The sequence below is a fragment of the Oncorhynchus gorbuscha genome, linkage group LG02, assembly GCF_021184085.1.
Source record: "Oncorhynchus gorbuscha isolate QuinsamMale2020 ecotype Even-year linkage group LG02, OgorEven_v1.0, whole genome shotgun sequence".
Taxonomy (NCBI): Eukaryota; Metazoa; Chordata; class Actinopteri; order Salmoniformes; family Salmonidae; genus Oncorhynchus; species Oncorhynchus gorbuscha.
Window position 1 is genome coordinate 71,984,525 of NC_060174.1, and position 25,162 is coordinate 72,009,686.

The following is a 25,162-nucleotide window of genomic DNA, read 5'->3' on the forward strand; positions in this document are numbered from 1 at the left end:
GGAGAAAAAAGCGGAGGTTTCTGGAGGTAAAAATACCCACGGAGCAGGTCTGAAAAGAATCACACAGGGCAGGGCGGGCTCCAGCTTTCACTGGCATGGAAACCACCTCCTCGTATATATGGGCTGAAAGCATTATTGAGAACCCGATCCATATTCACACTCCTTGGTCTTTTCTGTCCCAACTTAGAATAGAGAGTGCCAATTGCGCCCCGTTTCTGTGACTTAAGTCCTTGGGAAGCGAAGCTGACAGAAGCAACACAGGGCGACAGAGATCCTATTGGCCTCCCCTGTCCCCTGGCCTCTTCAGCTCCCCTCAGTGGATATTGATTTGAAGGAAAGCCCCTCAGAGATAAGGGCTGCAGGCCATTGTGCCACCCAGTCTCTAATTACAGGACATGCCGAAAGAGAAAGCTAAGCCCCTGGCATTTGCAGCTTGCGATAATTGCTTCTGGCATAACATGCCTTGCCAAATGTTTGGTACAAAACCTGTTTTAAAGAGGAGGGGGAGAGATAGGAGGAGGTGGGTAAAAGTGATTACCACATATACATTATTGGACTGTGCACTGTGCACACCTCCCTCTCTCCACATGTATGATTTCAGCAGTGTTTTGAAGGCCACCACATTCCCTTGGGATCAGATTACTATCACAGCCATGTCTTAGTAGGAGGAGACACCACTTTTCATCATCCATTTCCTTCCTATGTACAGATATAAGCAGCACCTTCAAAAATAATAGAACCTTGTTTTTATATGGTGCCACAGCCTGAGCGGACATTACCAGTGTGCGGTTTAGAAAATGAACCTGTTGTAAAGCAATATATACAGCTTGATGTTAAAAAGTATTTTCTCAGCGCAAGTGGTTAGATTGTATCTTATGAAGCAAATATATTTTCTCTTCATGAATGAACAATCAAGCCATACATTAATTCTGAGTGGCTGTAATTATTATTTATGTTCCAACACTGTTTCCTGTCTCATCACAGCCACGTCGAATGGGACCCTGGAGGGTCTAGAGAACAGGGAAGGAGGGGTCTGCAACACCCTCTCCATGAAGATCGTCATGAAAGTGGGCCAGGGTAAGTAAGCATCTCGATGCGGGCTGGCAGGAATGCCAGAAAAGCAGTAAAAGGCAGTCACAATAGAGCCAGGCAGGATATGTATGGATGAGTGATAATGAAAGCTTAGTATGGGGACTGTCATGACTGCAGTGCAAGAGGAGCGTTTCGTGAGCTATTGTTCATAAAGCCAGACACCCCGGGCGTGGGTTTTACAGTGGGATACTCCGCTGCTCACAGTGTGTGGAGAGTCGCCCAGTGACTTCATCGCTCATAAAATAAGGGCCTCAGACATCACATTTCACTCCATTCTTTACTTTTCTTTTTTGAGAAGGGAAAGATGAAACAAAGAAAAGCTATTGTGCAAATACAGATGGACACACTGAAACACTTTCTCACACATACCAAAAGACCTCACTCACACAATGACAAATTAAAGCTGTGGAAAACATAGAGGACATTCGATAGAGCATGTTATGGACTACCTGTTGTCCTATAACTTAGACTGTCTGTTGGTCTAACATGAATGAGATTGCTTTGCCTGAAGAGCCCAGGTTTCTCACACACTGTCACTCTTAAATTTGAACTTTGTCTCTCACAGTGTCACAAACTCAAATAAGTGTTAACATTGTTTTCCAAATGAGGCAGCAGCCTTAACATAATGTCAATGTATTGAGATAAGTGGGGCAAGAGTTCCCAGGCATTCTACACTGGTGTGGTGTGGGCTGTCTAATCTGCCATGGCATGTCCCCACTAGCTTTTAGAAATAACACTGTGCAACATGTATACGCATTTGTCTCAATACATAATCATGCTGACAGTGGATTACGAGGCCAACACAAACCAATTCAACACAAATCAATGTGATGAAGGAATAAAGACGCACCATCAGCCGTGTGGAACAGATGAGACCACTGGAAAAACCCAGGTTCTCCATATATATGCATCAGTCAGCACATGCACTCTCCCTCTCCTTAAATCCTCACTGATATATTGGCCCACTCATCCACACAGGGCTCCAAAAGGGTTCTTAGGCTGTCCCCATAGGATAACCCTTTTTGGCTCCATGTAGAACCCTCTGTGGAAAGGGTTCTTCATGGAACCCAAAATAGTTCAACTTGGAAAGGGTTCTTTAAAAGGGTTCTGCTATGGGGACAGCCGAAGAACCATTTTAGGTTCTTTGGAAGAGTGTAGCTCGTGGCCTGCCGTCATGCTAGGAGTGGCAGGGTCAGTCTTAATCACTGCCCTAGTCAGCGTCCACACATCCAAAACAAACAAACCACAAAGGGAGGGTCTGCCGATAAGACTCTTATTCTACAGATAGGGATTATTTGTATAGCTGACCTTAGATAATAATTATCATAGTTGGCTTGACATTCCTTTTGTCTTTCTCAAGACTTGTTTGCGTAAATCTGTGTTTAATGCACAAGATGCCCATTATGTTAGAAGCTAGGAAACAGTAAAAAGATTATAGATGTCATTAACTGTGCTGTCTTGTGCAGGTAGTTACGATTGGAATGCAACGGTTTATTTCTTTAGGATTTGGAGCAATGACGTTACCGACCCTAGGTCATAGTACATTCATCTGCGTGTTTGCTGAAGGATTGGGTCCTATTTTCAGCCACTGAGTCATAGCAACTCTGTTGCCACAAATATTGTAGACACAGAGAAACGGTTTACATACAATAAAGTAAGGAAGAAACGGTATCGTCTCTTTGCTTTTATTACACTGACTCATCCAGGGCAACGGTCACTAAAGTATTATTGTTAAATACACACAAAGCAACATGAACAAATGTTATATTATCAGAAGAGGATACATACAGTAAGCTAAACCCTTTTGTAAAAAATAAAATAAAAAATGTAAAAAGTAATTCCTATATTTTTCACGGAGAGAACTTTATCTCTAACAAAATGCCTTTCTTAACATAAATGGCAATGATTGGAGACGATCATATGACCAATATCTGGATATATAGCAGACTGTTAATCTGCTGATACACTTCCTCATACTGAGTCACTCTTGTATTACTGCACACTATGAGATGTAATTTATTGATTTGTATATGAACATTGAATTTTATGCAATTATAAGATGACTATTCACCCATGAAATGAGATTGTATGGCACCGTATGCTGGGTAGTTTAAAGGGAGGCTGATGGCTTTGATGGACTCTCTCTTATCTGCAGACGAAGCTTTCAAAATGTTAGTATAATGAGAAAGAGCCAGGCCTGTCGATGTTTGAAACTCAGGTGAATTGGTCACATTTATATTAGTATGGGGTGTGTAATGTCTTTATAGAACAAGCTGTCATGTTAAAATGTGTGATATTGTCTTTGTGATGGAGATTCTTTAGTGGTTGTAGACATATCCATTTGTTGTGTTGCACATTAGAAACTAGCACTCAGCAGTAGCAGACAGCACACCACCAAAGCGCCTGGAACAATAGTTCTCTTAATAACTGTAATCAAACAGACAAACTGAGGGTGCAGTTTAGGTTATACATAGCACACTGTAGCAGCAATATGAGCTGGTTTAAAATAATCAATATCTGTAGCTATGCCTTTATAAATACTGTGTTAATAACCAAAGAGACACACCTCCATTAGGGCTCTTAAAATGCTATTCTAAAAATAGAACAATTGGACATTTAGAATATTTTCTATAAACTATTACAGTAAAATAATTCCAAGATCTCTAAGTTCTCTTGGAAGGAGGGGCAGTAAAACTCATATGCACACTTCAATAATATTCCAGTCGATGAAATCTCCCTTAATGCCATTGTATCCCCGTAGACTTCTGCATGGTATCGATGAGATTCAGGGGAACCATGAAAAAAGTGACATTTTTGTCAGGAGACAAGTTACATCATTTCTTATAGCTTAATTTGGCAAGGTATAGTAGATACTGTCATGCATGTCTCAAAATATGACATCATGACTTGTCCGTTTTTAAATTGAAAAGTGTGCCATCGACTACTTTGAAGAAATTGAGTTCAAAGGAACTGATAAATATGGCTCCCATTTCAAACTCCATTTTCAAATCTTTAATGGAAAATTATAAAAAGAGCAACAGAATTTACAGTATTCACATTAGAATCTAACTTTGTTGACTTTCTTCATATAAATTGCAGACCCAAACACAGTTGTACCGGACCCAGTTATAACAGACAAGCCAAGCCAAGACCAGGACAACACTGTGAAGGAGACAACCACCAGCCCATATAAGAAAAAGGGGGGCAGTGGTGGGGCTGTGGAACCAGGCAACAAAGGTGAGGATTCTCAAACTTGTGGGAAAAGGAATATTTGTCTCAGTATGAGCCCTGTTTCCTTGTTTTGTGTTATAGTCCTCATTATCAGTGGATTGGACTGTAACCTTCAATGCCAAAAGGTCATGGTTTTGCTTCCAATACTGTATCCCACATTGTGAAACCATTTGTAACTGCATTTTCTAAGTACAATGCTTCCCCACGTCTGCCACACACATATTCTCTCAGTCCAGGGGAGGCTGGTGGGAGGAGCTATAGGAGGATTGGCTCATTGTAAAGACTGGAAACTAATAAAGGAACACTAACAAACACATCAAACGTATGGGAACCACATGTGTGACTCCGCTCCATTTATTCCATTCAAGCTATTACAATAAGCCTGTCCAGCTATAGCTCCACCCACCAGCATCCTCTGTTCCGCACGCATGCACAAACACAGGCACAAAAGTATTATATTTTTCCATTTTGGTTTAAGAAAGCTACACTAATCTACCTTTTTAATTATGCTGAGTAGTAATGTGGATAGATAGAAACAGTGTTCAAGTGTGGTAATGAAAAATGAAAACCATATCTGCTCGGCTGAGATCTAGTGGCAGATGATAAAATGATCAGAGACTATTAAATCCATCAGCAGGGTTTCTGCACATTAGATATAGCAAGTTGTGTTTGTTTTGCTTGGGTTTCAGTCACCAGAATGGTATTTTTTCACAGGGAGGCAGAAAATGCTAAAGTTTACATAGGTTTAGAAAGTCATTTGGACCCTTGAGTTCTGGCTCTGCAGCAGGACAAACAAAATGGCCTTCCCTCTCATCCTGGAGAGCTGCCAAGTCTCCCACAGTGGGGTTTTCTTTCAATGTGAAGGTTTGACAGTCATCTTTCTTGGTGTGTTACTTTGAACTTCTGTTTCTGTGCTATTCCTTTACCTGCACACGAGAGCTCCGCCTAACAACCTTTTGCATCTGACTTCTCTCATACCACAGGTGAAGAGGAATATAATACAGGTGCACAGTTTATCATGCCTGTCTGCACAGCTGAGTGCTGAACGGCGGCTAAATGGGCACAACTCATCCAAAGCCAATCAGGACAACAGACAAAATAAATGCATGGGATTATTGTCAGCAGGAGCAAAATGATACGTTTCAATTTACAAATACTTCAGCATTTAAACAGTCAGAGATACTGTTGGGAGGTTTATCCCTCTGCACTAAAGTGAAAATATAGTGAGATATCCGGTACAATGCTTTGCCTTTATGGTGTTGATGCTTTGACAGAGGAGCACAGGTACTATCTGTATCTGCTTATTATGGCAGAAAAAGGCTTTTATCAAGCTGCTTCCTTCTGCCTATCATTCATTCAGTGGAAAGATCAAATGTTGTTTTGCCTCTGTAATACAAAGAGGTAATACCTCGTTTTAATTTGTATGCACATTTTTTTTCCTGAGCCATTAAGGTCTTTGGAAGCAGAAAAGGTCTCAGCAGAGTGAGGAAAGCACATTATAATAACACTCACAGTCATTCATGCTCAGCATCTAAATTAAACTGGGTAGAGAGATGGCCAGAATAGATTTCTATAAATTATTCAGAACATTCTGAAGTGTTGGCATGGGTCTACAGTTAGGTGCAAATGTGAAGATTAGTTCACCCAGAAGTCATTTGAATAATTCTAGTGTCTTAGAATCGTTCAGACGATCTTGAGGAAAGCTAATGTTCCATGTCACGATAACGTCCTCGTGCTCATTAACCGGCAGGTGGTCTTGACTTCATTCATATGAGCGAGAACGAACTAGTCTTTTGTTCACAAACTAATCTTCTGTTCACTCGACATGCTGGAAAGTAAAAACAGTGGGGACTGACAGACACTGATCAGCTCCATTGCCTTCAACACACATTTGGCTCTATGGTCTCGTGTAAGATCAATAGTCGACTGTTTTCCATCTGTCAACTTTGAAATGTGATTTTCTTCCCCTTTCATCAGGGCCGTCTTACCCTGCAAAATGAAAGAAAATAATAAGAGCTGGGAATAATTCTAGTGGTGATTTGGTTATGTTTGGGATCACTGTGGAATCCATTCCTCTACCCCCAGTGTAAATGCAGCTAGCAGCCTCTGATTTGACAGTGCCGCAGCACCGTTGGGCAGGCAGGCAGACAGCGGCGGAAGCTGTGCTCCCAGGCAGGCAGCGCTGGGATGCAGTGAAGTATACATAGTGAAGGGAGGGAGGGAGGGATAGGGAGGGAGGGAGGCTTCAGGACCACACAGGAAATAGGCATGCCACTCTAATTGGACTCAATCCTCATCCTCTGTGTCTAATAGAGGGACTGGTGTTGTTTTCTTTTCCCTCGCAGCCGGTTATATACGTTTAAACAGTTTCTCTTCCTTTACCCCCTCATGTGGAGTTATAACATATGGCTAAACATACACAGTTTAATCCTCCACTCGCTCTCAGGATGCATGCCAAGAAGAAATGAGCTATCATCTGTGGAAAACGGACACCCCCACACGCTCACAAAGGCCACACAGTCAGGAAGCCCCTAGCTACTCAGTCAATTCAGAGAAATAATGGAAGAAGCCTTTTTCTCATTGAGAACCCATTTGCACCCTCGCAGGGTTCCACCTCTATCCTGATCAGCAACAGTACAGCTTTGTCTGACTTGGCTGCCAAGCAGACCACCACTTGTTCATTCCCTGCTGCTAACTGATTCCTTTATTTTTCCATCCACAGACACCATGAACCAGGACAACAAGTCCAACTCAGCAGAGGGTATTTTTGCCTCCAAGCCAGCGCTGTTTGCTGCCATCGGGGCGGGATGCGTCATCTTCCTGCTGATCATCATCATCCTCATCGTCCTGCTGATCAAGCTGAGGAAGAGGAACCGCAAGCACACCCAGCAGCGGACCACCGCTCTGTCACTCAGCACGCTGGCCAGCCCCAAGTGCTCTGGGAACGCTGGCTCAGAACCCAGTGATATCATCATCCCTCTACGGACTACAGAAAACAACTACTGCCCCCATTACGAGAAGGTGAGCGGGGACTACGGCCATCCGGTTTATATAGTCCAGGAGATGCCCCCGCAGAGCCCAGCCAACATCTACTACAAGGTCTGAGCAAAGACTATCTTTAGGATGTTTGCTTGTAGGGGATAATTCTGGTCTACCTTTTACTACCTTGTCCATCTGATGTTCAAAATAGCATCACAAGAACAGAAATACAAAACAGGTCGTCATGGACACGGTAGTTGAATAATTGTTTGTTTCCAGATAGGCCAAAGGGCAGGTTTTGGAGGGTTTGTGTCGTCTTCTCTTCCTGCTTCTTGCTAGAAATTGAATTCACCCAAGTTTTGCTATTCTGTGTGTCAGAGAGGACTGTAAAGATGGTCAAGCCTATGGAGTAGAAAAGCCTTTGCTCTGACAATGGAGACAAGTTGCAAACAGGGTATACTACACAAACAAAGGACCCGTGATAGGGCTGTCACTCATGGGCTCCATTCCTGTAATGAAGCCTCCATGGTCTGCTAAGAGACAGAAAAAGGCACAGTGTGATGATATAGCATAACACACTTCCCTTTAATATGTTTTACCTGCACTATTCTTTTTTATCAGTCACCTACAGTAGCTCCCTCTTCACCAATGTCTGCTCCTTCAACGTTGTTTATTTTCTACTGTATATCTAGTTAATACATACAATATTATGGTAAATATTAATATTTTTCATGTGTCCTTTAGTGATACTTTGCCACTCTTTCTCATATATATATATATATACACATATATGTATATATATATACTGTATATATATATACTGTATATATATATATATATATATACTGTATATATATATATATATATATATATATATATATATATATATATATATATATATATATATATATATATATATATATATATATATATATATATATATATATATATATATACACACACACACACATTACCAGTCAAATGTTTGGACACACCTACGCATCCCAGGGTTTTTCTTAATTTGTACTATTTTCAACATTGTAGGATAATAGTGAAGACCTCAAAACTATGAAATAACACATATGGAATCATGTAGTAACCAAGAAAGTGTTAAACATATACAAATATATTTTCTTCAAAGTAGCCACGCTTTACCTTGATGACAGTTTTGCACACTCTTGGCATTCTCTCAACCAGCTACACCTGGAATGCTTTTCCAACAGTCTTGAAGGAGTTCCCACATATGCTGAGCACTTGTTGGCGGCTTTTCCTTCACTCTGCAGTCCAACTCATCCCAAACCATCTCACTTGGGTTGAGGTTGGGTGGTTGTGCAGGACAGGTAATCTAGTACAGCACTCCATCACTCTCCTTCTTGGTCAAATGGCCGTTACACAGCCTGGAGGTGTTTTAGGTCATTGTCCTGTTGGTTACTACATGATTCCATATGTGTTATTTCATAGTTTTGATGTCTTTACTATTATTCTACAATATAGAACATTTTAAAAAATATGAAAAACCCTTGAATGAGTAGTTGTGTCCAGACTTTTGACTGGTACTGTATTTTTTTTTAAACACACAAATCTAGGTGACATACTTGTGTGAAATAAGTGTCTCCTCTTCTACTCCTCTAAGCTTGTCTGAACAGGCAAAGTCAGTTATGCAACTGTGGCGGGAAAAAACGAGCAACGAAGTTGCCTCACCCTGGATATAAATGAATAAAAAACAAATAGCTCATACTCAATCATGGTGAGAGGCCATCATGACTGAAATAAAAGAAAACAAAGGTTGTTTCAAATTGACAAGTCACTTCTGTATCTGAAGCCTCAAGGGGTTTTGCTCCTCTTAAATTAGGCCTGAGTTTTCCCTTCGGCGAAAAATAATAACAAGATCTGATTTGTATGAGCAGAAAAGGTGTGGGCACAATTAAGATGTTATCAAACCTTTCACTCCCACCTAAAGGTCGTGCTCTCAGAAGAATTGGATGGCTTTGGAGGGAATGAGTGGTGTCCACCGAATGGTATGACATTTGTAGTGTTAGTTCTGCACCCGGAGACAATGGAATGGATAGGGATGTTGCTAAGGATGGTTTTATTGTTTTCCACATTCTCTTTTGGGTCTGAATTCATTCATAGTCACATACTGTAGACATGGTGCCTGGATCAGTCATGTGCTCAGAATGAGAAGTGGGTGCAGGTAATGTCAATCATGTGTGTTGTGCATCTCAATAAAAGCTAGTTTCAGGAGAATAAATGATAATAGAAAGAGTTTGGCAACCAGCTCCAGTCCCTATTCTCCTCAGCTGTGCGATGGTGGGAAAACCAAACCTTTCAAAATCACTTAGCGCAGATGAGGCACAGAGTAGACACTTAAAGTAAATAATGATTCTACATTACAAATTGTTGTACAAACGTAATTGCAATACAGAACATTTTTATCTTAAACTATTCCTGCTCATGAAAAGGCTTTTTTAATTCCTAAAGAGTTATTACCACTGCAACAGGGTGGCGCTTCAACATCTCTGGTGTCAACAGGAGGACAACTAATGACTTACAATTCCTATCACATGGCAACCTCAAAGACCAGGGAAGATTACACTGGTACCAAATAGTTTTTAAACACAAATCATTACACGTACAGTATTTTCTGTGTCAATATCTTATCCCCATGTTCTGAAGTTGGTCCCGTTGTTTAGTTGTCTGTGTTTATTGTGAAAGAAGATAGATACTGTCCTGTATTTACAGTAGAGGTTATTTTGGCATATGTTTAATGCTGATAACATTGACATTATTTAAAGTTATTAAGAAGTATAGCAGCAAGAGCAGGACATGTGCGACCAGTTGGTTGGCATTGTTTCAGATTCTTAAGGTGCCACCAACCTCCTGTGCTGTACACAGACATATTTGTTTGCTTTGAGGGCTATAGCAGACTGCCTGTTCTTTTATAACAAAACATTTATTTTATTTTTTCCCAGTCTGGATTTATGTTGATACATTCACATTTGTTTGGCTTAAAAAGGGCCTAGAAAAAATGTACTATTGCCTTCCTAGTGTCTTGTACATTGACACCTACATTGAAAAAAATACATTGTTTACAACATATGTAAAATGACTGTAATCATGATTTGGCATTACATTTTTTTAAACATATTTTGTTCAATACTGTAACTAAGTTTTATCGAGGGCACAACTCGATAAGTGATAAATTAAAAAAAACTCAGATGAAGTCAATGACAAACTGGTGACCAACAGAATCCAAATTCTTCAGATATTGAACAAACATTGTGTGGTTATTGTGTGTGGTTTGTCATTGGGTAAAGGTTTAGTTGAATACAATGATAATCATCAAAATGTTGGAAGGATAATGTCTACACCACTGTATGGTCTTCAATTAACACTACCACAAACACCATGTGGTCCTAGAAGTGACATCCATTTACTACTTGTTTATTATTGTTTGGTTAGTTCAGTGCCCTAAAATAATGTAAATATGTGAAAAAATTCAATTTAAAAGTTACATTTAATAGAGCCCCATTTATGAACATATTTGTTTTTTTTTTGTATGCAGAATTTTGTAAATAGATGTCTTTTTGGAAATACATTTCATATAAATCCAGATTTTTCTTTAGAGACTGATAATAGATGACACATCTCTTAGAGACAGTGTTTAAGTGTCAGACATTGCAAAGGGAGAAGAACATCGTATCATGGTTCACCACATACATTCAGCATGAGAGATCCCCCCCCCCCCCACCCCTTAGTTTCATTCTAGCTGTCCCAGACTGTTTGTTTGTGGGTGCTGGATTGGGAACCTAGAGAAGGGCTAGACACTCTACTATACATGTAATCAATTTTCTCTGTGACAGTCACCCCTTGATATCAATGGAACTGTTAGTGAACGTAAAACAGGGGAGGGTCAGCAACCAGTTAAATATCCAATGCCTTGATCAAGATTCATCTGAGTATAATAACATACTCCATAGGTAAATAAATAAACCCATGCTGATTTAAAATATTCAGATGAACAGAGCATTATTCCGGGCATCTCTTTGGCAGTATATTATTCTGGGCAAGTTTCCCTAAATACAGTCATTCCATCTCTACTTGTGAGAGTCCAAGGGGGAGCTGCGTGCTTGGAGGTCTGCTGAGCTTGCGACTTTAGGAAATAAATAATGCCAGCATACATGGCTCGATCTCTCACTCCTTTGTCAGCCCTCAAGGTGAAATGGAGATGCTCTCTTGACCTTTGCAGATTATCACAATATTATCTCTGGCTCTCTTTAATGGTAAAGCAGCTCAAGCCCCAGACATTTCTTCAGCTATCAGCCGCCACACAGCCAAGTTCAGCCAAACTCTGCTGTGCTGTGTGTGGTGGCCAGGCCGCTCACAAAGGAACATATTCGAGCAGTGATTAGCGACATGATAGCGGAAGTACAGTACATGAACATATACAGCTCCGTGTTATTAGAGTAGTAATACAGTGTTTTGGTTTTCCTGCTCATCACCGTTTAAACAGTACTGGCTTGTTCAGTTTGACTGGTTGCTCACTTTCCCTGCTCTGTGTCATTATTGTCATTGTTTTATTTCTGTTCATGATACAGTATTATTTTCAATGTACATGTATGCAATCCCAGTGCACTTGTGTTTTTTGTATCTGCTCCGCGTTCATATTTCGCCTTTCATTCACACGCAGCTTCAACCCATGTTCAACATAACCAGTTACTATGGAATGGAAATTCCATGAGCCAAGTTTGAAATCCTGATATTGCATATTGATAAATAAATTTTTCCTATGGAATTTATCTGGTGTCTTTTATTTCAAAATGTATAGCAAGCAGATGGTGCATTGAACCATGCACGGTAGAATGTGTCTTACGCAAGGCAACACTGATATGGGTTTTATTGTAAAGCAATTCAGAGTGTATATCTGGACTGCCACATTTCTTAGCTGAACAAAATAAATGTGGTGGTATAGCTACACTACATGAGTATGTATGTGGACACTGCTCGTCGAACATCTCATTCCAAAATCATGGACATTAATATAGAGTTGGTCCCCCTTTGCTGATATAAACAGCTTCTTCTGGGAAATCTTTTCACTAGATGTTGGAACATTGCTGCGGGGACTTACATTTACATTACATTTAAGTCATTTAGCAGACGCTCTTATCCAGAGCGACTTACAAATTGGTGCATTCACCTTATGACATCCAGTGGAACAGTCACTTTACAATAGTGCATCTAAAACTTAAAGGGGGGGGGGGGGGTGAGAGGGATTACTTATCCTATCCTAGGTATTCCTTAAAGAGGTGGGGTTTCAGGTGTCTCCGGAAGGTGGTGATTGACTCCGCTGTCCTGGAGTCGTGAGGGAGTTTGTTCCACCATTGGGGGGGCCAGAGCAGCGAAAAGTTTTGACTGGGCTGAGCGGGAGCTGTACTTCCTCAGTGGTAGGGAGGCGAGCAGGCCAGAGGTGGATGAACGCAGTGCCCTTGTTTGGGTGTAGGGCCTGATCAGAGCCTGGAGGTACTGAGGTGCTTCCATTCAGCCACAAGAGCATTAATGAGGTCAGGCACTGAGGTTGGGTGATTAGGCCTGGCTTGCAGTTGGTGTTCCAATTCATCCTAAAGGTGTTCGATGGGGTTGAGGTCAGGGCTCTGTGCAGGCCAGTCAAGTTCTTCCACACCGATCTCGACAAACCATTTCTATATGGACCTCGCTATATGCACGGGGTCATTGCTATTCTGAAACAAGAAAGAGCCTTCCCCCAAACTGTTGCCACAAAGTTAGGAGTACATAACTGTCTAGAATGTCATTGTCTGCTGTAGCATTAAGATTTCCCTTCACTGGAACTAAGGGGCCTAGCCCGAACCATGATCAACCATGGTGATCTTAGGCTGCTCGGCCATGGAAACCCATTTTATGAAGCTCCCGACAAACAGTTCTTGTGCTGATGTTGCTTCCAGAGGCAGTTTGGAACTTCGTAGTTTGATTTAGAGAGAGCGAGAGAAAAACAACTGGGTGCTTTAGTGTTCAGTCATGGCCAAAAGTTTTGAGAATGCCACAAATATTAATTTTCACAAAGTTTGCTGCTTCAGTGTCTTTAGATATTTTTGTCAGATGTTACTATGGAATACTGAAGTATAATTACAAGCATTTCATAAGTGTCAAAGGCTTTTATTGACAATTACATGAAGTTGATGCAAAGAGTCAATATTTTCAGTGTTGACCCTTCTTTTTCAAGACCTCTGCAATCCGCCCTGGCATGCTGTCAATTAACTTCTGGGCTACATCCTGACTGATGGCAGCCCATTCTTGCATAATCAATGCTTGGAGTTTGTCAGAATTTGTGGGGTTTTGTTTGTCCACCCGCCTCTTGAGGATTGACCACAAGTTCTCAATGAGATTAAGGTCTGGGGAGTTTCCTGGTCATGGACCCAAAAAATCTGTTTTGTTCTCCGAGCCACTAAGTTATCACTTTTGCCTTATGGCAAGGTGATCCATCATGCTGGAAAAGGCATTGTTCGTCACCAAACTGTTCCTGGATGGTTGGGAGAAGTTGCTCTCGGAGGATGTGTTGGTACCATTTTTTATTCATGGCTGTATTCTTAGGCAGAATTGAGAGTGAGCCCACTCCCTTGGCTGAGAAGCAACACCACACATGAATGGTATCAGGATGATTTATTGTTGGCATGACACAGGACTGATGGTAGAGCTCACCTTGTCTTCTCCAGACAAGCTTTTTTCCGGATGCCCCAAACAATCGGTCAAGGGGATTCATCAGAGAAAATTATTTTACCCCAGTCCTCAGCAGTCCAATCCCTGTACCTTTTGCAGAATATCATTCTGTCCCTGATGTTTTTCCTGGAGAGAAGTGGCTTCTTTGCTGCCCTTCTTGACACCAGGCCATCCTCCAAAAGTGTTCGCCTCACTGTGCGTGCAGATGCACTCACACCTGCCTGCTGCCATTCCTGAGCAAGCTCTGTACTGGTGGTGCCCCGATCCCGCTGCTGAATCAAGTTTAGGAGACGGTCCAGGCGCTTGCTGGACTTTCTTGGGCGCCCTGAAGCCTTCTTCACAACAATTGAACCGCTCCCCTTGAAGTTCTTGATGATCCGATAAATGGTTGATTTAGGTGCAATCTTACTGGTAGCAATATCCTTGCTTTGAAGCCCTTTTCGTGCAAAGCAATGATGATGGCACGTGTTTCCTTGCAGGTAACCATGGATGACAGAGGAAGAACAATGATTCCAAGCACCACCCTCCTTTTGAAGCTTCCAGTTTGTTATTCAATCTCAATCAGCATGACAGAGTGATCTCCAGCCTTGTCCTCGTCAACACTCACACCTGTGTTAACGAGAGAATCACTGACATGATGTCAGCTGGTCCTTTTGTGGCAGGGCTCAAATGCCGTGCAAATGTTTTTTTGGGGGGGATTCAGTTCATTTGCATGGCAGAGGGACTTTGCAATTAATTGCATTTCATCTGATCACTCTTCATAACATTCTGGAGTATATGCAAATTGCTATCATACAAACTGAGGCAGCAGACTTTGTGAACATTTATATTTGTGTCATTCTTAAAACTTTTGGCCACGACTGTACATTTCTTCTCCATTGATTTTTTCGTTGATGCTATTCATTTGTTCCGAGCCTCAGCTTCCAGCACACATCTAATGAGCAAATGTTGCTCTCATGGCTGGAGTTAATGCAGGAGGTCTTGTAATAAATGTGTATTTGCAGGTTGAGCTCTGACTGTGGATATATCTGCTGCTGAGTCATCCTGGTGTTTGACATCCTGGCTTTTTGACATCCCAACTGGCGATTGATCCAAATGAACAAATGTGTTGTTGCAGTGATCCCTATTAGCTCCCTGAAGTCCTCCAGAATTTATAGAAATTCAACTCTTCAAAGCGATCATTTATTTAGACATTGCTGGTCATTTTAATCTCAAACACAACCACAGCAAGCTCTTAGGTGTCGTCACTTCGAACAGAATTTCAGTCAAACACATGTATTTGGTGGTATTAATTGGAAGTATCCTGTCTCTCACACGGTTTGCTAAATGTTTGTATAAGGCATTGAATTGGTTCTTAAACAGATGTTCCAGGCACTCCCCAATACATGTTTCATCCTCAACTCTTTCAGACACTCAGTTTGTGAAAGAAAATTCAGCACATATTTCTTTGACTTCTCAAAAAGTTTCATAAGTGCCACTGTCAGCAAATATCTTGTCATGAATATAAAAAAATAAACTTTTCCATATTTGCTTCATGGAGTGAAAGAAAACTGTCTGGAGGGAAAAAATCATTACATGCACCGCCTTCAAGAGAAAAGTGAATGCTAACGCTGCTAACTTTGGAAACTTTCCTCTCCTCCCTGCAACTTTAATTTGTTCCTCTTGGAACAGAACAGCAGAGCTAGAAAGCAGTGCTGGGCCATGTGACCCAGTAAGGCAGCAGACTTCCCATGAGATAAAGGGTTCAACCTATCCCAACCCATCACTTAAATATGAGAGTTATAATATAGAGATCTATGTGTTCATAAAAATCTAACCAAGGCTGTTCACCCTCAGGAGGGCCACGCATTCTCTTGCATTCGTGAGATCAAGGTATGATTTTACTGTTAACATGTTTTTTTTATTTTTTTATTCCATTCTGAACATAGTAGGGAAAAAAGTACAAACGTTTATATGGCACAATCAATAAGCAACGTTAAGCAGTAAGCAACCCATCTAACATAAAGAAGATGGTAGAAGTTGATTATTTTGATTATTTAAATAATTGATTATTTAAATAAAATGGTGCCGAAGAAGATGGCCAACGCTTTACATGGCCGTAATCAATTGTGCAATTTGTTCATTATTTTGCTTACCCTACCAACGGGACATTAAGAACTGTAATATCCTATGTTTCACCGAGTTGTGGCTGAACGACGACATGGACAATATAGAGCTCGAGGGAGTTTCAAAGCATCTGCAGAACAGAGAAGCTACGACCAGGGGTGGGGTGTGTGTCTTTTTGTCAATAACAGCTAGTGCGCAACGTCTAATATTAAAGAAGTCTCAAGGTATTGCTTGCCTGTGGGTAGAGTACCTTATGATAAGCTGTAGACCACACTATCTACAAAGAGACTTCTCATCTACGTATATTACTCGTAGATGTCTATTTACCACCACAGACAAAGGCTGGCACTAAGATCGTACTCAAACAACTCTATAAGGCCATAAGCAAACAAGAAAATGCTCACCCAGAAGTGTCGCTCCTAGTGGCCGGGGACTTTAATGCAGGCAAACTTAAATCAGTTTTACCAAAGATTTACCAGCATGTCACATGTGCAACCAGAGGAAAAGAAAACTCAAGACCACCTTTACTCCACACACAGAGATGCATACACGCCTTCCATTTGGCAAATCTGACCATAATTCTATCCTCCTGATTCCTGCTTACAAGCAGGAGCAGGAAGTACCAGAGGAGTATACCACCTCAGTCATCGGCTTCATCAATAAGTGCATCGACGACGTCGTCCCCACAGGAACCGTACGTACATATCCCAACCAGAAGCCATGGATTACAGACAAAATCCACATCAAACTAATGGCTAGAGCTGCTGCTTTCAAGGAGCGGGACACTAATCCGGACGCGTATAAGAAGTCCCTCTATGCCCTCAAATTAACCATCAAACAAGCAAAGCGTCAATGCAAGATTACTACACAGGCTCTGATGCTCGTCGGATATGTCAGGGCATGAATTCTATTACAGACTACAAAGGGAACCCTAGACGCGAGCTGCCCAGTGATGCGAGCCTACCAGACTAGCTAAATGCCTTTTATGCTTGCTTCGAGGCAAGCAACACTGAAGCATGCATGAGAGCATCAGCTGTTCTACATGACTGTGTGATAACGCTCTCTTTAGCCGGTGTGAGCGACATTCACAAAACTGTGTGGCCAGATCGATTACCAGGACGTGTACTCAAAGAATTCGCAAACCAACTGGCAAGTGTCTTCACTGACATTTTCAACCTCTCCCTGAATGAGTCTGTAACAGACACCTCACTGGCAGCTTCATTTAATATTACCCGCAAAACACCAGTCTCAATATTCAACAGTGAAGAGGCGACTCCGGGATGCTGGCCTAGCCTGTAATCGAACCCACAAATGCTGATGCTCCAGATACTCAACTAGTCTAAAGAAGGCCAGTTTTATTGCTTCTTTAATCTGAACAACAGTTTGCAGCTGTGCTAACATGTTTGCAAAATTATTTTCTAATGATCAATTAGCCTTTTAAAATGATAAACTTGGATTAGTTAACACAACGTGCCATTGGAACACAGGAGTGATGGTTTCTGATAATGGGCCTCTGTATGCCTATGTAGATATTCCATAACAAATCTGCCGTTTCCAGCTACAATAGTCATTTACAACATTAACAATGTCTACACTGTATTTCTGATCAATTTGATGTTATTTTAATGGACAATTTTTTTGTGCTTTTCTTTCAAAAACGAGGACATTTCTAAATGACCCTAAACTTTTGAACAGTAGTGTACATGTTTCAAGCAGGCCACCATAGTCCCTGTGCCCAAGGAAGCGAAGGTAACCTGTCTAAACGCCCCGTAGCACTCACGTTGGTAGCCATGAAGTGCTTTGAAAGGCTGGTCATGGCTCACATCAACAAAATCCTCCCGGATACCCTAGACCCACTCCAATTCGCATACCGCAACAACAGATCCACAGATGACGCAATCTCAATCTCAATCGCACTCCACACTTCCCTTTCCCACCTGGACAAAAAAATCACATATGTGAGAATGCTGTTCATTGACAACAGCTCAGCAGTCAACACCATAGTGCCCACGATGCTCATCACTAAGCTAAGGACCCGGGGACTAAACACCTCCCTCTGCAACTGGATCCTGGAGTTCCTGACGGGCCGCACCCAGGTGGTAAGAGTAGGCAACAACACGTCTGCCACACTGATCCTCAACACTGGGGCCCCTAAGAGGTGTGTACTTAGTCCCCTCCTGTCCTCCCTGTTCACCCACGACTGTGTTGCCAAACACGACTCCAACACCACCATTAAGTTTGCTGACGACACAACAGTGGTAGGCCTAATCACAGACAATGATGAGACAGCCTGTAGGGAGCAGGTCAGAGAACTGGCAGTGTGGTGCCAGGACAACAACCTCTCTCTCAATGTGAGCAAGACAAAGGAGCTGATCGTGGACTACAGGAAAAGGCGGGCCAAACAGGCCCCCATTATCATCAACGGGACTGTAGTGGAGCGGGTCAAAAGTTTCAAGTTCTTTGGTGTCCACATCACCAACGATCTATCATGGTCCAAACATACCAAGACGGTCGTGAAGAGGGCACAAAACCTTTTCCCCTCCTGGAGACTGAAAAGATTTGGCATGGGTCCCCAGATCCTCAAAAGGCTCTATATCACTGCCTGGTATGGCAACTGATCAGCATCTGACCGTAAGGCACTACAGAGGGTAGTGCGTACTGCCCAGTACATCACTGGGGCCAAGCTTCCTGCTTCTGCCAGTACCTATATAATAGGTGGTGTCAGAGGAAAGCCCATACAATTGTCAGAGACTCCAGTCACCCAAGTCATAGACTGTTTTCTCTGCTACCGCATGGCAAGAGGTAACAGAGCGCCAAGTCTAGGACCAAAAAGGCTCCTTAACAGCTTCTACCCCCAATTAAACAATTAATCAAATGACCACCGGACTATTACATTGACCCCTCTCCATTTGTTTTGTACACTGTTGCTACTCACTGTTTATTATCGATGCATAGTCACTTCACCCCTACCTACATGTACAAATGACCTCTATCCTGTACTAGAGTTCGACAGATTATGATTTTTCAACGCCGGTACCGATTATTGGAGGACCAAAAAAAGCCAAAACCAATTAATCGGACGATTTTTTAAATGTATTTGTAATAATGACAATTACAACAACACAGAATGAACACTTATTTTAACTTAGTATAATACATCAATAAAATCAATTTAGCATCAAATAAATAATGAAACATGTTCAATTTGGTTAAATAATGCAAAAACAAAGTGTTGGAGAAGAAAGTAAAAGTGCAATGTGCCATGTAAGAAAGCTAATGTTTAAGTTCCTTGCTCAGAACATGAGAACATATGAAAGCTGGTGGTTCCTTTTAACATGAGTCTTCAATATTCCCAGGTAAGATTTGGTTGTAGTTATTATAGGAAGTATAGGACTATTTCTCTCTATACCATTTGTATTTCATATACCTTTGACTATTGGATGTTCTTATAGGCACTTTAGTATTGCCAGTGTAACATTATAGCTTCCATCCCTCTCCTCGCCCCTACCTGGGCTCGAACCAGGAACACATCGACAACAGCCACCCTCGAAGCAGCGTTACCCATCGCTCCACGAAAGGCGCGGGCCCTTGCAGAGGAAGGGGAACAACTACTCCAAGTCTCAGAGTGAGTGACGTTTGAAACACTATTAGCGCGCAACCCGCTAACTAGCTAGCCATTTCACATCGGTTACACCAGCCTAATCTCGGGAGTTGATAGGCTTGAAGTCATAAACAGCTCAATGATTGAAGCATTGCGAAGAGCTGCTGGCAAAACGTGCTGTTTAAATGAATGCTTACGAGCCTGCTGGTGCCTATCATCATTCAGTCAGACTGCTCTATCAAATCATAGACTTAATTATAACATAATAACACACAGAAATACGAGCCTTAGGTGATTAATACGGTCGAATCCGGAAACTATCATTTCGAAAACAAAACATTTATTCTTTCAGTGAAATACGGAACCGTTCCGTATTTTATCTAATGGATGGCATCCCTAAGTCTAAACATTGGTGTTACATTGCACAACATTCAATGTTATGTCATAATTACGTAAAATTCTGGTAAATTAGTTCGCAATGAGCCAGGCGGCCCAAACTGTTGCATATACCCTGACTCTGCGTGCAATGAACGCAAGAGAAGTGACACAATTTCACCTGGTTAATATTACCTGCTAACCTTTCTTTTAGCTAAAAGTGCAGGTTTAAAAATATATTTTTCTGTATTGATTTTAAGAAAGGCATTTATGTTTATGGTTGGGTACACGTTGGAGCAACGACAGTCCTTTTTCACAAATGCGCACCGCATCGATTATATGCAATGCAGGACACGCTAGATAAACTAGTAATATCATCAACCATGTGTAGTTATAACTAGTGATTATGATTGATTGATTGTCTTTTATAAGATAAGTTTAATGCTAGCTAGCAACTTACCTTGGCTTCTTACTGCATTCGCGTAGCAGGCAGGTTTCTCGTGATGCAGGTGGTTAGAGCGTTGGACTAGTTAACCGTAAGGTTACAAGATTGAATCCCTGAGCTGACAAGGTAAAAGTCTGCCATTCTGCCCCTGAACAAGGCAGTTAACCCACCGTCATTGAAAATAAGAATGTGTTCTTAACTGACTTGCCTAGTTAAATAAAGGTGTTGCCTAGTTAAATAAAGGTGTAAAAAATAAAATAATAATAATCTGCAAAATTGGCTTCCAAAAATACTGATTTCCGATTGTTATGAAAACTTGAAATCAGCCCTAATTAATCGGCCATTCCGATTAATCGGTCGACCTCTAACCTCTAACCTGTACCCCTGAACACTGACTCGGTACCCCATGTATATAGCCTCGTTATTGTTATGTTATTGTGTTAATTTTGATTATTTTTTCTTTAGTTTATTTGATAAATATTATCTTAACTCTTCTTGAACTGCACTGTTGATTAAGGGCTTAAGTAAGCATTTCACTGTATTCGGCGCATGTGACAAATAATGTTTGATTTGATTTGATTTTAACATTAGAGTTTTAATAATGAAAACTAAACATTATTAGTATTATTTAAACATTATTACTTTCATATACAGTTCACCTTGAACTTTTCACCTTGGAAGCTATGCATGCATGATTTTGTATCATGTCTGTAATATATAGTGTAGATGACATTTCTCTTCATCTTTGATGAGAGCATCAAGCCAAAGTGGAGAGACCGAGATCTGGTCAGTGAGGTGGGAGAAACACTCTTTTAGGAATGACCGTAAGCAACAAATGGATTACCGTTGAATGTTTTCAGCAGTAAATTTCCTGACACTGCCTGCAGAGATAACACTCTGCCCACAAATTCTGGTTATCTGGCTTGTGCTGTCAGACCGGTGCTCAAATTCAGAGTGAAATTACTTTTCTGGGCCATGTTTATGTTGCAGACACTCTGCAGTGCATCATACTGTCATGAGGAAAAGTAGTTTCCCCCTCTCTCCTTCACGACGGACTGTTTGATCTCCCCATCGCTGTGAATTCGCATGCATATCATGAATGTTTGTGCTGCGACTGGAACGAAAAATAAACCACTTTCCGTGACATGAAAAGGGCCGACTCTCGACCTTCACCCTCTCTTGACATCACTCAGCAATCTGTATGCTAGGGGTGATCTTAAAACACGCTCATACACAGCAAACCGAGGTGTCTTTAAATAAAGAGATGCAGTCATGATTAGTCATTCCTGGTTTAATAAATGCATTCAATTTACTGATGGTGATGCCATTAGGAAATTAGTCTCGTTGACCCCCGTTACATTGTACTTTGAGATTCCTAAACACTTATATATTGGCATTACTGCCCTTTAATGTCAGTTAAACCAACATTTCAGCAACTGAATACATCAATTGCAATATAAACTTTTCATGTGCTGGATACTTGTGATACACAGATATCCAAGATACACAGGACAGGATGTTGTAATGAGTGCAGTTACTGTAATTTCCTGACAAGTAATGTGTCTCCAGTAACATCACAGGTGAGAACCAATTGGAGGCAAGTCTGACGCTCCACTGCTCCGAATGAGCTAATTTCCCCTGGAAACAGCCTCAACAGACCAATCCACATTTAGGGCAATGCACCGGACCGGATCCTAACACACACTGTCACTGCATAGGCTGAAGACCAACCAACACAGGGTATGCTTGTGTTAAAGATTAATATTGGGGTGCAGATTAAACTGCTAAATATGTAAAGCAGGGGCAGCTCATTTTCCTACAACCTGGGAAATGACCAGGCATGTATTCAGGTGCATGGCTGAGAGCATTACATTTTCCTACAACCTGGGAAATTACCAGGCATGTATTCAGGTGCATGGCTGAGAGCATTACATTTTTCTGCCAGTTTCAAATCTTTGCTGGCTACGTGTACCTCCTCCGGCCATCTGATAACTGGGTACAAGACAGGCTGGCTGAAATACGTGTTTGGAACAGCCACAGGATTGTTTTTATGAGTGCGGAGACGAAGACAGGTTATGGTTTGTTTTACACTATTACCTTAATTATGGGATGCCTGGAATTCCTCCCGCATATCAATACAAGCCAAAACACACCCGATACTGAAATCAAACATACTGAATACTCCAATAAAATAAAACATTTAATTGTGATGGAATAGTTTCGCCTATTAGATGACTATCACGGTACAGGATTAAAGATGTATTCAAAAAAGACATATTCAATATATTTTAAGGACAACAAGGACAAACATGTGCTCTAATCCCTGTCCCTTGATCTCAAATTGCACTTGATAAATTATTATAATAATTCCAATGATTACATGATTCTCCATGTTTCACTGTAGGCCTACTTACGGCATTATTTTTGTCATTGTTAGTCAGACATTGGGTAACACTTAAGTGCAGTGGTCCGATATAAAAGATGCCCATCATTTTTAAAAGCAATGCATATACATTTGTGTTTATATGCTATGTCAATCACTAATTCAATATTTTATCTGTTGTAAAGTTTGAAAGAAAACATTGCCAAACTCATAAAAAGCCTTTGATGGGGTCTTGTTACGCTTCATAGACTGAGCAGTGCATAACTGTTCCCGAAATCCACTCACCCTCGTACATAGTGTACAGTTCAGTTCACTCACTATCAATTGTGTCATGTGAAAAGTGCAGAGCGGCAGCCCCTCCATCTGAGACATGACCTAAATCTAGGAGCCATGTGCAGACAGTGGGGCGGTAGGGGCAGAGGCAGGGGCGAAATAGACTGTAATACCATCTAAACACTAACAACCTCTGCAGTCCCACTCACTGCCACAAAGGCAGCATTACCCATATCTGACGGCCATCACACAATATCTAGATGGAAAAGGTAAACTATTTAGTCTATTGTGACACCTTCATTTGCATTTATAAATACGTAGTAAAGTGGAAACATTGGTACAGTATGTTGGACAATGAGTGGAAACCACAGAGATTGTCCATCCTTCTTCAGAGGTTTATTTTCCTGTGGTTAGAATCATTGCTTCTAATTTAAGTGTCTCTGTGCAGAAAGAGAAAGAATCCATTCTCTGGTATTAATATGTTATTATTTAAATTTTGGATCTACCTTTGGGATGTTTTCTACAGTAAGACTGGAATCATTTAGTCAGGGATTTTGTACATGTGCTTTTTTGTCAAGGGGGGCTAGTTGATTTGGTTAAGGCCAAGCAATGCTATCCTACAATCTTAAGAGAGAGCAGAGGGAACTGGTAATTTGAATATCAGGCACAGTCATGGCTTTAGGACCTGGAAAGATGCCCATTCAACGGTGCCTCTACCCCAGAGCCAGAGCAAGGGGCCTCTGACTCTTAATATAGCTGTATTAGTCATACACAAAATGTCACGGTCTGATCAAAGAACATAGCAATGTGAAAAGCATACATCATGTGTTTTTGACCTGTTCCCCATCAGTAGTACAGTGTATTTTTTGTACAACAAGGTGTACAGTATATTGTTGTTAAAAAGGAATATAGAGAATTCATATCAGATTTTTTTCATGTGTCTTGCTTGGCATTGAGGGAGGGAGTAAAGATGGAGTTGATATACTATAATATTTGAGAAACAATTTCTTTCCTATCAAGCAACTTCTCCTTCAACATCAGCAAAACAAAGGAGTTGATTGCAGACTTCAGGAAGCAGAGAAGGGAACAAACACTTATCCACATCAACGGAACAGCATTAGAGAAAGTCACACGTTTTAAGTTCCTCTGTGTCCACATCACTGAGGACTTGTCATGGACCAAGAACACCACAACTCTTGGCAAGAGGGCTAACCAGCGTCTCTACATCCTAAGGCGGCTAAAGAAATTCAGCATGCCGCCACGACTCCTCTTCAAATACTACTCCTGCAAAAGGCTCAGAGACCGTTTCTATCTATAAGCCATCAGACTGCTGAACACTTGAACTGACTACCTGCTCTGATTCTCCGCACCTTGCATGCATACACTCACTCTTGACTACGGGATCGGTGTCCCTATACCGGGACGGTTGCGCTAACGTGTACTAATGTGATTACATGACATTGTAAGTAACAGCAAACTTTCCAGGACATAGACATGTCTCATATGGGCAGAAAGCTTAAATTATTGTTAATCTAACTGCATTGTCCAATTTTCAGTAGTTATTACAGTGAAAAACTGTCCATGCTATTGTTTGAGGAGAGTGCACACCAACAACACACTTATCACAGCAACTGGTTTGATACATGCACCTCTGAAGGTAAATAATGTACCGATATTCAGTAATCTTGCTCTGATTTGTCATCCTGAGGGTCCCAGATATAAAATGTAGCATAGTTTTTTGGGGGATAAAATCCATTTTTATATTCAAATGTAGGAACTGGGTTCTACAGTTTGAACACCTGCTGTCTCTGGCTCCATACCTACCTTGCCCGGTTAGTGTATAAGCTAATGATCCATCATGTATGACATTCCTGGGAGTGTGTAAACTAAAATGTTGTATTACCATAGTTATACATAGTTATGTACTTGAAAATGGATCATTTCA

The 25,162-nt window shown here is 41.2% G+C and overlaps 1 protein-coding gene across 1 annotated transcript in view; it reads left to right on the plus strand.

Moving 5' to 3' along the window:
* LOC124008800 (ephrin-B1-like) overlaps nucleotides 1-8,077 on the plus strand; it is a 71,227-nt gene extending 63,150 nt beyond the window's left edge. The window contains exons 3-5 of the mRNA XM_046320365.1: nucleotides 985-1,077; nucleotides 4,192-4,329; nucleotides 7,046-8,077. Coding sequence (XP_046176321.1) covers nucleotides 985-1,077; nucleotides 4,192-4,329; nucleotides 7,046-7,428 — 614 coding nt within the window. The 3' untranslated portion in view covers nucleotides 7,429-8,077. The remainder of the gene's footprint in view (nucleotides 1-984; nucleotides 1,078-4,191; nucleotides 4,330-7,045) is intronic.
* The last annotated feature ends 17,085 nt before the right edge of the window (nucleotides 8,078-25,162 follow it).